The sequence below is a fragment of the Oncorhynchus mykiss genome, chromosome 21 (assembly GCF_013265735.2).
Source record: "Oncorhynchus mykiss isolate Arlee chromosome 21, USDA_OmykA_1.1, whole genome shotgun sequence".
Taxonomy (NCBI): domain Eukaryota; kingdom Metazoa; phylum Chordata; class Actinopteri; order Salmoniformes; family Salmonidae; genus Oncorhynchus; species Oncorhynchus mykiss.
The window spans coordinates 15,340,413-15,353,987 of NC_048585.1; the positions used below are offsets into that span (position 1 = coordinate 15,340,413).

General features: G+C 46.0%; 1 protein-coding gene and 1 long non-coding RNA gene across 4 annotated transcripts in view; one reads left to right on the forward strand and one right to left on the reverse strand.

The window, feature by feature from the left end:
- Window positions 1–7,027: 7,027 nt before the first annotated feature.
- On the forward strand, window positions 7,028–8,296 carry LOC118942891. Its single transcript, XR_005038537.1, has 2 exons — window positions 7,028–7,162; window positions 7,257–8,296. It is a non-coding gene; the product is annotated as an uncharacterized LOC118942891 (long non-coding RNA).
- LOC110500993 (MICOS complex subunit MIC19) overlaps window positions 8,018–13,575 on the reverse strand; it is a 107,446-nt gene continuing 101,888 nt past the window's right edge. For all 3 annotated transcript variants that reach the window (XM_036957070.1, XM_036957069.1, XM_036957068.1), the window contains one exon: window positions 8,018–9,672. In XM_036957070.1, the coding sequence (XP_036812965.1) occupies window positions 9,649–9,672 (24 nt within the window). In that variant the 3' untranslated portion in view covers window positions 8,018–9,648. The remainder of the gene's footprint in view (window positions 9,673–13,575) is intronic.

Sequence of the window (13,575 nt, forward strand, 5' to 3'; positions counted from 1 at the left end):
CCTCCTCTCCTTTCCCCTTATCCTCCTCTCCCATCATCCTCCTCTCCCCTCTTCTCCTTTCCCCTTATCCTAATCTCCTTTCCCCTTATCCTCCTTCCCCTTATCCTCCTCTCCCTTATCCCCTCCCCTTCCCTCAATCTCATAAGGAAGAGAGTGTGTTGAAGGTAACCTTGTCACACCCTTATCTGTTTCGCCTGTCCTTGTGCTCATCTCCACCCTCCTCCAGGTGTCTTCCATCTTCCCCACTTATCCCCTGGGTATTTATACCTGTGTTTTCTGTCTGTCTGTGCCAATTTCTCTTGTTTGTTCAAGTCAACCAGCGTTTTCTCAGCTCCTGTTTTTCCCCAGTCTCTCTTTCTCCTGTCCTCCTGGTTTTGACCCTTGCCTGTCCTGTCTCTGAGCCCGCCTGCCTGACCACTCTGCCTGCCCTTGTCCCTAAGTCTGCCTGCCATCATGTACCTTTGCCCCTACTCTGGATTACCGACCTCTACCTGACCTGACCCTGGGCCTGCCTGCCGTCCTGTACCTTGGCCCCACTACTCTGGTTTATCAACCCCTGCCTGCCTTGACCTGTCGTTTGCCTGCCCCTGTTGTTACAATACACATTGTTACTTCAACACAGTCTGCACTTGGTCTTACCTGAAACCTGATCACCTTGGCTTTTGGTAAATAAGCCATCCACGCCACACACACGCACAGACCTTTAATCAATTCAAATTGTATTTGTCACATGCGCCAAATACAACAGGTGTAGAACTTACAGTGAAATGCTTACTAACAATCCCTTAACCAACAATGCAGTTTTAAGAAAAATAAGTGTTAAGTAAAAAATAGATAAGTAAAAAAATCTAAAATAACTATCAAATAATTAAAGAGCAGCAGTAAAATAACAATAGCGAGGCTGTATACAGGGGGTACTGGTACGGGGGGGGGGGGGGGGGGGGTGTTCAGGAGTCTTATGGTTTGGGGTAGAAGCTGTTAAGATGTATTTTGGACATAGACTTGGCGCTCCGGTACCACTTACCATGCGGTAGCAGAGAGAACAGTCTATGGCTAGGGTGGCTGGAGTCTTTGACCATATTTAGGGTGTAGAATGGTGTAGAATGGTGATAAATAATATTGGTGGGGGTGTAGTGATACATAATATTGGTGGGGATGTTGTTGGGGATGTTGTGATACATAATATTGGTGGGGATGTTGTGATACATAATATTGGTGGGGATGTTGTGATACATAATATTGGTAGGGATGTTGGTGGGATGTTGTGATACATAATATTGGTAGGGATGTTGTGATACATAATATTGGTAGGGATGTTGGTGGGATGTTGTGATACATAATATTGGTGGGGATGTTGTGATACATAATATTGGTGGGGATGTTGTGATACATAATATTGGTAGGGATGTTGTGATACATAATATTGGTAGGGATGTTGTTGGGGATGTTGTGATACATAATATTGGTGGGGATGTTGTTGGGGATGTTGTGATACATAATATTGGTGGGGATGTTGTTGGGGATGTTGTGATACATAATATTGGTGGGGATGTTGTGATACATAATATTGGTAGGGATGTTGTTGGGGATGTTGTGATACATAATATTGGTGGGGATGTTGTGATACATAATATTGGTGGGGAGGTTGTGATACATAATATTGGTAGGGATGTTGTGATACATAATATTGGTGGGGATGTTGTGATACATAATATTGGTGGGGATGTTGTGATACATAATATTGGTAGGGATGTTGTGATACATAATATTGGTGGGGATGTTGTTGGGGATGTTGTGATACATAATATTGGTGGGGATGTTGTGATACATAATATTGGTAGGGATGTTGTTGGGGATGTTGTGATACATAATATTGGTGGGGATGTTGTTGGGGATGTTGTGATACATAATATTGGTGGGGATGTTGTGATACATAATATTGGTGGGGGTGTTGTGATACATAATATTGGTAGGGATGTTGTTGGGGATGTTGTGATACATAATATTGGTGGGGATGTTGTTGGGGATGTTGTGATACATAATATTGGTGGGGATGTTGTGATACATAATATTGGTGGGGATGTTGTGATACATAATATTGGTAGGGATGTTGTGATACATAATATTGGTGGGGATGTTGTGATACATAATATTGGTGGGGATGTTGTGATACATAATATTGGTAGGGATGTTGTTGGGGATGTTGTGATACATAATATTGGTAGGGATGTTGTGATACATAATATTGGTGGGGATGTTGTGATACATAATATTGGTGGGGATGTTGTGATACATAATATTGGTGGGGATGTTGTGATACATAATATTGGTAGGGATGTTGTGATACATAATATTGGTGGGGATGTTGTGATACATAATATTGGTAGGGATGTTGTGATACATAATATTGTTGGGGATGTTGTGATACATAATATTGGTAGGGATGTTGTGATACATAATATTGGTGGGGATGTTGTGATACATAATATTGGTGGGGATGTTGTGATACATAATATTGGTAGGGATGTTGTGATACATAATATTGGTAGGGATGTTGTGATACATAATATTGGTAGGGATGTTGTGATACATAATATTGGTGGGGATGTTGTGATACATAATATTGGTAGGGATGTTGTGATACATAATATTGGTGGGGATGTTGTGATACATAATATTGGTAGGGATGTTGTGATACATAATATTGGTGGGGATGTTGTGATACATAATATTGGTAGGGATGTTGTGATACATAATATTGGTGGGGATGTTGTGATACATAATATTGGTAGGGATGTTGTGATACATAATATTGGTGGGGATGTTGGTGTGATGTTGTGATAAATAATATTGGTAGGGATGTTGTTGGGGATGTTGTGATACATAATATTGGTAGGGATGTTGTTGGGGATGTAGTGATACATAATATTGGTAGGGATGTTGTGATACATAATATTGGTAGGGATGTTGTGATACATAATATTGGTGGGGATGTTGTGATACATAATATTGGTGGGGATGTTGTGATACATAATATTGGTGGGGATGTTGTGATACATAATATTGGTAGGGATGTTGTGATACATAATATTGGTAGGGATGTTGTGATACATAATATTGGTGGGGATGTTGTGATACATAATATTGGTAGGGATGTTGTGATACATAATATTGGTGGGGATGTTGTGATACATAATATTGGTGGGGATGTTGTGATACATAATATTGGTAGGGATGTTGTGATACATAATATTGGTGGGGATGTTGGTGTGATGTTGTGATAAATAATGTTGGTAGGGATGTAGTGATACATAATATTGGTAGGGATGTTGTGATAAATAATATTGGTAGGGATGTTGGTGGGATGTTGTGATACATAATATTGGTAGGGATGTTGGTGGGATGTTGTGATACATAATATTGGTAGGGATGTTGGTGGGATGTTGTGATAAATAATATTGGTGGGGATGTTGTTGGGGATTTTGTGATAAATAATATTGGTAGGGATGTTGTGATAAATAATATTGGTGGGGATGTTGGTGTGATGTTGTGATAAATAATGTTGGTAGGGATGTTGTTGTTGTGTGGTGATAAATATCACCATCAGGCTAAAAGAGCCTTTAGAGCAGGCTGCCATCTGCCTGCCATTACAATAATGAACTGGCTGCCTCTCTCTCTGCCACTGCCTGACGCCCCAAACACAAGGAGCCATCGGCACAGCCTGCCACACCAGAACAGCCTTTCTTGTGTGGGTGTGTGATTGAGTGAGAAATAGAGTGTGTGTAACGAAGATGAGGCTACCCCTCCAAGCAGAGGTACGGCGGCGCGGTGGCAGACGCTTTACACCTCATTGGCTTGCGAGGAGCGCCAATCACCACCCACCGGTCAACCCCTCAGCCTCCCAGCCAGCCGGCCACTCACAACCCTGAGCAGTGATTTAGAGAATGAGAGAGAGAGAGGGAAAGAGAGAGAGAGAGAGAGAGAGAGGGAAAGAGAGACAGTGAGAGAAGGGGGAAGAAAGAGAGAGAGTGAGAGCAGGGGGAAGAAAGAGAGAGAGAGGGAAAGAGAGAGTTGGCAGCTGGGGAGGGTTGAAGGGAAACATCTCTAACAGGACATTCACTAATGGACATGTGATTGGTGAGTCATTTTTGAGGATGCTGTTGTTGCTTTCTGTTTGGAGGCTCTGCAAAGTGCTGCTCTGGATCTGAACCAACTTAAACTAGCACTGAAGTTGGCCAGGCACAGGTTAGTGTCAAACGGCAATAGGCTAATGCCACAGCTATTGAGCTAAAGTGTGTGGCAGATCGTAGGGCAGTGAACATACAGCTAAGTGTAGGGAAAGACAGCAACCACACAGAAGAGAGGTGGCCAAACTAAAAATGAGGGAAAGAAAGATATAACATGACCAAGAGTCCACTGACTCTCAAAAGCTGCCAGCTTCCCATTTGATCACAGAATAAAAGCCTCAAGATTGATTGATGGAAAAAGCTACACAGAGAGAGAGAGAAATGGAGTGAGAGAAATGGAGTGAGAGTGAGAGACGAAGAGAAAGAGGGAGAAACTTAGAGAGCCAGATAGAACAAGAGAGAGAAAGACAGATGGGAGAGAGCGAGAGAGAGAGAAAGAGAGCCCCAAAAAATAATCTAATCAAATTGTATGTCACATGCGTTGAATACAACCGTCACATCCAGACCTTAGTTCCTTTTTTTATGTCTCTATTTTAGGTTGGTCAGGGCGTGAGTTTGGGTGGGCATTTTGTTTTGTTCTATGTTTGTATTTCTAGGTGTTTTGACTGGTATGGTTCCCAATCAGAGGCACATGAGTGCTACGGGTCGGTAGTCATTTAGGCAGGTAACCTTAGTGTTCTTGGGCATAGGGACTATGGTGGTCTGCTTAAAATATGTTGGTATTACAGACTTAAGTCAGGGACAGGTTGAAAATGTCAGTGAAGACACTTGCCAGTTGGTCAGTGCATGCTCGGAGTACACGTCCTGGTAATCCGTCTGGCCCAGCGGCCTTGTGAATGTTGACCTGTTTTTAAGGTTTTAAAGGCTACGGAGAGCATGATAACACAGTCGTGCGGGTACAACTGGTGCTCTCATGCATGTTTCAGTGTTACTTGCCTCGTAATTTAGCTAATCTGGTATGTTCGTGTCACGTGGCTTTGCTTCACTTTGTAGTCTGCAAGTCCTACCACATCTGACGAGCGTTGTAGCCGGTGTAGTACGATTCAATCTTAGCCCTCTATTGACGCTTTGCCTGTTTGATGGTTCGTCGTGGGGCATAGCAGGACTTCTTATAAGCTTCCGGGTTAGAGTCCCACTCCTTGAAAGTGGCAGCTGTACCATTTAGCTCAGTGTGGATGTTCCATGGCTTCTGGTTGGGTAATGAACATACGGTCACTGTGGGGACCACGTCATCGATGCACTTTTTGATGAAGCCAGTGACTGATGTGTTAGAACGAGAGAGTGATGAAGAGAAAGAACCAGAAAGAGAGCCTGATAGAACAAGAGAGAGAGCCAGATAGAGCAAGAGAGAGAGCCAGATAGAACAAGAGAGAGAGCCAGATAGAACAAGAGAGAGAGCCAGATAGAACAAGAGAGAGAGCCTGATAGAACAAGAGAGAGAGCCTGATAGAACAAGAGAGAGAGCCTGATAGAACAAGAGAGAGAGCCTGATAGAACAAGAGAGAGAGCCTGATAGAACAAGAGAGAGAGCCTGATAGAACAAGAGAGAGAGCCAGATAGAACAAGAGAGAGAGCCAGATAGAACAAGAGAGAGAGCCAGATAGAACAAGAGAGAGAGCCTGATAGAACAAGAGAGAGCCTGATAGAACAAGAAAGAGAGCCTGATGGAACAAGAGAGAGAGCCAGATAGAACAAGAGAGAAAGACAGTTGGGAGAGATAGAAAGGGAGAGAAAAAGAGAACGAGAGAGAGAGCCAGATAGAATGAGAAAGAGAGCCAGATAGAACAATTGACCGTGGACAGAAAGAAAATAGACTGAGCCTGTATGTTAGTGAGGAATAGTGGCACAGAACTGTACTAAGGAGCAGTGAAGACCGAGAGGAGTTGGTCCACAGATATACACTGAGTAAATAAAATATTAACACCTACTCTTTCCATGACATAGACTGACCAGGTGAAAGCTATGATCCCTTATTGATGTCACTTGTGTAGATGATTTTTAAGCCCGGAGACAATTGAGACATGGATTGTGTATGTGTGCCATTCAGAGGATGACTGCCTTTGAACGGGGACTGGTAGTAGGTTACAACGCTCCCGGGTAAGACCGGGAGAGTGAGGAGACAGAAGCCTAGACGCCGGGTAACACCTGCTCTGGCCTGAACTCCCACCACATCTGAACCCCAGTCACCCCCACCCCAAAGGTCACTCAGCCCTAACCACCAAGTCAAACAGTGACTGACATGGAGGGATCAGACACAGAGACTTACTAATGCGCGCACACTCCATTCTGTAGACTGTGTGTGTAGGTCTGTGTGTCTGACACGGAGTTGAGAGCAGGTTTCTTCTCAACATCAGGTTTCTTCTCAACATCTCCAGCTGGGATGATGAACCTGACATCCCAACAGACCCACACACACACACACACACACACACACACACACACACACACACACACACACAGTCTGGTATAGAGTGCAGACGGCATTGTGAAGCAGTCTTGTTGCTGGTAGTATTAGATTTGTAGTCCTCCACTGAACTGGAGCAGCACAGAGGACTGATGACATGTCTGAGAGGAAGGGAAGAGAGGAGGATACAAGTGTGAGGAGTGTTCCCTCTCTTCCTTTCCATCTCTCTCTGGGTGGGTTTCGCCATCTCTTCGTCTGCCAGGTGCGTTGTCGCCAGGGAGACAAGATGACTGTGGCTCCGTCACTGAAGAACAGTCGTCCTTCTGATGTCACTTACATAGGAATACACAACACAGAGACTACACAATAGAGTCTCTTTCACACACACACACACACACACACACACTATTTCACATTTAATATTGAGAGACACATTCAACGACAACAAGGTAAATTCCAGATTCATTCTTTAATTTCCTCTGATCAGACGTGTGTCAGAAGTGATTGTGACACGGTTGGGATGAAAACAAAACAAATAGATGCATTACTAACACACTGGAACACACGCAACGTTCAGACACAATGGTGTGTGTGCAGGACAGTGCACAGGGATAGAGGGATACAGAGGGTGAAGCCTGGTGGATAGAAGTCATGTGATCATGTAGGTTTATATAGTGGATAGAGGGATACAGTAGGGTGGATAGAAGTCATGTGATCATGTAGGTTTATATAGTGGATAGAGGGATACAGCAGGGTGAAGCCTGGTGGATAGAAGTCATGTGATCATGTAGGTTTATGATAGAGGGTGTGGTGATGGGGCGGACTAGTGGCTTTGTAAGGGAGGTGAGCTGGTTGGGTGGTGATGGGGCGGACTAGTGGCTTTGTAAGGGAGGTGAGCTGGTTGGGTGGTGATGGGGCAGACTAGTGGCTTTGTAAGGGAGGTGAGCTGGTTGGGTGGTGATGGGGCGGACTAGTGGCTTTGTAAGATGGGTGAGCTGGTTGGGTGGTGATGGGGCAGACTAGTGGCTTTGTAAGAGAGGTGAGCTGGTTGGGTGGTGATGGGGCGGACTAGTGGCTTTGTAAGAGGGGTGAGCTGGTTAGGTAGTGATGGGGCGGACTAGTGGCTTTGTAAGGGAGGTGAGCTGGTTGGGTGGTGATGGGGCGGACTAGTGGCTTTGTAAGAGGGGTGAGCTGGTTGGGTGGTGATGGGGCGGACTAGTGGCTTTGTAAGATGGGTGAGCTGGTTGGGTGGTGATGGGGCAGACTAGTGGCTTTGTAAGGGAGGTGAGCTGGTTGGGTGGTGATGGGGCGGACTAGTGGCTTTGTAAGATGGGTGAGCTGGTTGGGTGGTGATGGGGCGGACTAGTGGCTTTGTAAGATGGGTGAGCTGGTTGGGTGGTGATGGGGCGGACTAGTGGCTTTGTAAGGGAGGTGAGCTGGTTGGGTGGTGATGGGGCGGACTAGTGGCTTTGTAAGATGGGTGAGCTGGTTGGGTGGTGATGGGGCGGACTAGTGGCTTTGTAAGGGAGGTGAGCTGGTTGGGTGGTGATGGGGCGGACTAGTGGCTTTGTAAGATGGGTGAGCTGGTTGGGTGGTGATGGGGCGGACTAGTGGCTTTGTAAGATGGGTGAGCTGGTTGGGTGGTGATGGGGCGGACTAGTGGCTTTGTAAGGGAGGTGAGCTGGTTGGGTGGTGATGGGGCGGACTGGTGGCTTTGTAAGGGAGGTGAGCTGGTTGGGTGGTGATGGGGCGGACTGGTGGCTTTGTAAGGGAGTTGAGCTGGTTGGGTGGTGATGGGGCAGACTAGTGGCTTTGTAAGGGAGGTGAGCTGGTTGGGTGGTGATGGGGCGGACTAGTGGCTTTGTAAGATGGGTGAGCTGGTTGGGTGGTGATGGGGCAGACTAGTGGCTTTGTAAGGGAGGTGAGCTGGTTGGGTGGTGATGGGGCGGACTAGTGGCTTTGTAAGATGGGTGAGCTGGTTGGGTGGTGATGGGGCGGACTAGTGGCTTTGTAAGGGAGGTGAGCTGGTTGGGTGGTGATGGGGCGGACTAGTGGCTTTGTAAGATGGGTGAGCTGGTTGGGTGGTGATGGGGCAGACTAGTGGCTTTGTAAGGGAGGTGAGCTGGTTGGGTGGTGATGGGGCGGACTAGTGGCTTTGTAAGAGGGGTGAGCTGGTTGGGTAGTGATGGGGCGGACTAGTGGCTTTGTAAGGGAGGTGAGCTGGTTGGGTGGTGATGGGGCGGACTAGTGGCTTTGTAAGGGAGGTGAGCTGGTTGGGTGGTGATGGGGCGGACTAGTAGCTTTGTAAGAGAGGTGAGCTGATTGGGTGGTGATGGGGCGGACTAGTGGCTTTGTAAGAGGGGTGAGCTGGTTGGGTGGTGATGGGGCAGACTAGTGGCTTTGTAAGAGGGGTGAGCTGGTTGGGTGGTGATGGGGCAGACTAGTGGCTTTGTAAGAGGGGTGAGCTGGTTGGGTGGTGATGGGGCGGACTAGTGGCTTTGTAAGAGAGGTGAGCTGATTGGTTGGTGATGCGTGTTGGTAATGATAGTGGTTCAGTCCGTGAGGATATCTTCAGCTCTGGGCCTGCATTGGTTCTGGTGGACTCCGCCTAGGCTTAAACTCTCCGTCTCTGCATGTATTCATGCGTCTCCAACATGGCGGACAGTTGCACTTCTCCTACTGCTGCTGCGTGATGGAGCTGCTGCGTGATGGAGCTACTGCACTGTACTCTTTAGGAAGTGCTACCGTTGTCCTCCTCCCTCTTGGTAGTAGAGATAGACATGCAGTGGAGTGGGGTGGGGGAGAAGGGGTGTAGGTACTGTACGTGGGATCTTACGAAGGAGTAAAGGGTTTGGGGGTCTGTGGGAGAAGGGTGTTGGGCTAAGGGGTGTCCATCTCTCTCAGGGTTGTCTGGTTGTCTTGGGTTCCTGGTTCTGGTCAGGGTGCGGTTCTGTTTCTACCTCGAGTCGGGGTTGCGATCTCTGGTGCTTCCTCTCCTCTCCACTCATTTGCAGTCGATAAAGGGTTTATAAACCGTAATGCCACAGCACCTCACTCTTAGCCCCCAGTCCTCAACTTGTTCTGGAACAACAGGATCAAAAAAAAAGAGAGAATGTGAGAGAGGGGAGGAGGGACGTAGAGAGAGGGAGGGAAGGAGGGGATTTCATATTAGCGATAACTCTTGCCACAAATCCCCAACACATCACCCTCCCTGTCAATCCCCAACACATCACCCTCCCTGTCAATCCCCAACACATCACCCTCCCTGTCAATCCCCAACACATCACCCTCCCTGTCAATCCCCAACACATCAGCCTCCCTGTCAATCCCCAACACATCAGCCTCCCTGTCAATCCCCAACACATCAGCCTCCCTGTCAATCCCCAACACATCACCCTCCCTGTCAATCCCCAACACATCACCCTCCCTGTCAATCCCCAACACATCACCCTCCCTGTCAATCCCCAACACATCACCCTCCCTGTCAATCCCCAACACATCACCCTCCCTGTCAATCCCCAACACATCAGCCTCCCTGTCAATCCCCAACACATCACCCTCCCTGTCAATCCCCAACACATCAGCCTCCCTGTCAATCCCCAACACATCACCCTCCCTGTCAATCCCCAACACATCACCCTCCCTGTCAATCCCCAACACATCACCCTCCCTGTCAATCCCCAACACATCACCCTCCCTGTCAATCCCCATTTGATACAGGCTATAGCATTTGCTGCCTCACAATGAAACATTCCAGGAGAAGTGTGGTGAGAACAATTAGAGGAGATGGGGAGGGGAGAGGAAAACAATGTGGGGGTTGGGAACACAGAAAAGTGGCCCCAAAAATGTTTTACTTAAGAGGGAGAACAAAGGAGAAAAAGCCAAAGTGATTGAATACAGATAGGGAGAGAGGGAGTGAGGGAGGGAGGGAGGGAGGGAGGGAGGGAGGGAGGGAGGGAGGGAGGGAGGGAGGGAGGGAGGGAGGGAGGGAGGGAGGGAGGGAGGGAGGGAGGGGCAGTAGATTGATTTGTGTTCTAGATTAGATTCATCCATGTCGGTGCCTCCCTATAGCTGTCCAACAGCAAGCGGATCAATTCATTCTACACACTAAACTACACTCTATACTACCATGATACCAGTCATTACAGATGAACAACATTTACTCTGCCCAACCTAACAGACGATACACTCTATACTACCATGATACCAGTCATTACAGATGAACAACATTTACTCTGTCCAACCTAACAGACAACACACTCTATACTACCATGATACCAGTCATTACAGATGAACAACATTTACTCTGTCCAACCTAACAGACAACACACTCTATACTACCATGACACCAGTCATTACAGATGAACAACATTTACTCTACCCAACCTAACAGACACATTTCTGAAGGCTGGGACCTTATCTAATGCTGTGATGTGACAGAACGGAGGTAGCCAAACTGAATAGATATGGTCAGAGAGCATGCTAACTGGTTTACAGCAGGATCACGTCAAACATAGAACAAGCTGTTTTAAACCTTGTTTCAACTCTGTGCAAAGACCGTCAACAAGGAAGATTTATTTGAGATTTTTACATCCCAAAAAAGCTGTAGCAGCTAGTAAGACCTCCGAGATCCAAGATGACTGGGGGAGGCAACCAGGCAAGAAGTGGTCATGCGACGAGAATATGCAATGAAGAGAGAGAGCGAGAGAGATCGGGCCCCGTGATAAACGTTCTATTCATGGGCCTCTCAAAAGACTCTTCTTCCTCTTTATCAGTCCTTCCAGTCGCTCTATTCCCCCTCTTTCTATATAATAACCCCAGTCAGTCGCTATCTGGATCCGTTTAGCATTGTGTGTATTATAAAGTGACAGGGAGTGTGTGTGTGTGTGTGTGTGTGTGTGTGTGTGTGTGTGCACGCGCGTGCAAGAGGCCATCAAGGTCTAAATATTATCGCGGGGTGATGATAAGGAATACTAGTAATTATCAGTCACAAAGGCCTGTCTGATGACAACCCTGTAGTCTTTCCCCTCTCTTGGCCCAGTCAATACTAAGACAGATGATGTCATATTATTATTATTATTATTATTATTATTATTATTATTATTATTATGTGTTCAATGGTGATGGAGTGGACAATCCTATCTAGGGGTAATTCATTACGGGCTTGTTTAGTGGTTTAGTGGGCCGTTTGAACCTTGGAGGAGGTTGGGGTTTTGTGTGGAGTGTGAAGTGTAAGTGTCTTTTATAGCAACTGGGGCTATTTCTCAATTCATCATCTTTCGTCGATTAGCCTACTCCCTCTCCTTGCCTCCTTCCCAAAACACGTTGGAGAAGGTCAAAGGGGAGGGACATTGGACTTTCTCCTTCAAGAAGATTGAGAAGGATGCAATGAATCACAGAAAGATGAATTGAGACACAGATCAGAGGTTGAAAGGTTGAGATTTGACCCCATCTAGGTCTTATCTGGTGCTTGATAAATTTGACCTTTTGACCCCTCCACATAGCTTCCTGCTTGGTTACTGTACCGCATCTGCAAAAAAATAACAATAATAAACCATTACGACCCCACTTTCATTACCTCTTCTCCTATTATTTTAACTAGGTTATATTGTCCCCCTGCAGTGGGCTGTATTACCTCTTCTCCTATTCTTTTAACTAGGTTATATTGTCCCTCTGCAGTGGGCTGTATTACCTCTTCTCCTATTATTTTAACTAGGTTATATTGTCCCTCTGCAGTGGGCTGTATCACCTCTTCTCCTATTCTTTTAACTAGGTTATATTGTCCCTCTGCAGTGGGCTGTATCACCTCTTCTCCTATTATTTTAACTAGGTTATATTGTCCCTCTGCAGTGGGCTGTATTACCTCTTCTCCTATTCTTTTAACTATGTTATATTGTCCCTCTGCAGTGGGCTGTATCACCTCTTCTCCTATTATTTTAACTAGGTTATATTGTCCCTCTGCAGTGGGCTGTATTACCTCTTCTCCTATTCTTTTAACTAGGTTATATTGTCCCTCTGCAGTGGGCTGTATCACCTCTTCTCCTATTCTTTTAACTAGGTTATATTGTCCCTCTGCAGTGGGCTGTATCACCTCTTCTCCTATTCTTTTAACTAGGTTATATTGTCCCTCTGCAGTGGGCTGTATTACCTCTTCTCCTATTCTTTTAACTAGGTTATATTGTCCCTCTGCAGTGGGCTGTATCACCTCTTCTCCTATTCTTTTAACTAGGTTATATTGTCCCTCTGCAGTGGGCTGTATTACCTCTTCTCCTATTCTTTTAACTAGGTTATATTGTCCCTCTGCAGTGGGCTGTATCACCTCTTCTCCTATTCTTTTAACTAGGTTATATTGTCCCTCTGCAGTGGGCTGTATCACCTCTTCTCCTATTCTTTTAACTAGGTTATATTGTCCCTCTGCAGTGGGCTGTATCACCTCTTCTCCTATTCTTTTAACTAGGTTATATTGTCCCCCTGCAGTGGGCTGTATCACCTCTTCTCCTATTCTTTTAACTAGGTTATATTGTCCCTCTGCAGTGGGCTGTATCACCTCGTCTCCTATTCTTTTAATTAGGTTATATTGTCCCTCTGCAGTGGGCTGTATTACCTCTTCTCCTATTATTTTAACTAGGTTATATTGTCCCTCTGCAGTGGGCTGTATCACCTCTTCTCCTATTCTTTTAATTAGGTTATATTGTCCCTCTGCAGTGGGCTGTATCACCTCTTCTCCTATTCTTTTAACTAGGTTATATTGTCCCTCTGCAGTGGGCTGTATCACCTCTTCTCCTATTATTTTAATTAGGTTATATTGTCCCTCTGCAGTGGGCTGTATCACCTCTTCTCCTATTCTTTTAACTAGGTTATATTGTCCCTCTGCAGTGGGCTGTATTACCTCTTCTCCTATTCTTTTAACTAGGTTATATTGTCCCTCTGCAGTGGGCTGTATCACCTCTTCTCCTATTTTTTTAACTAGGTTATATTGTCCCT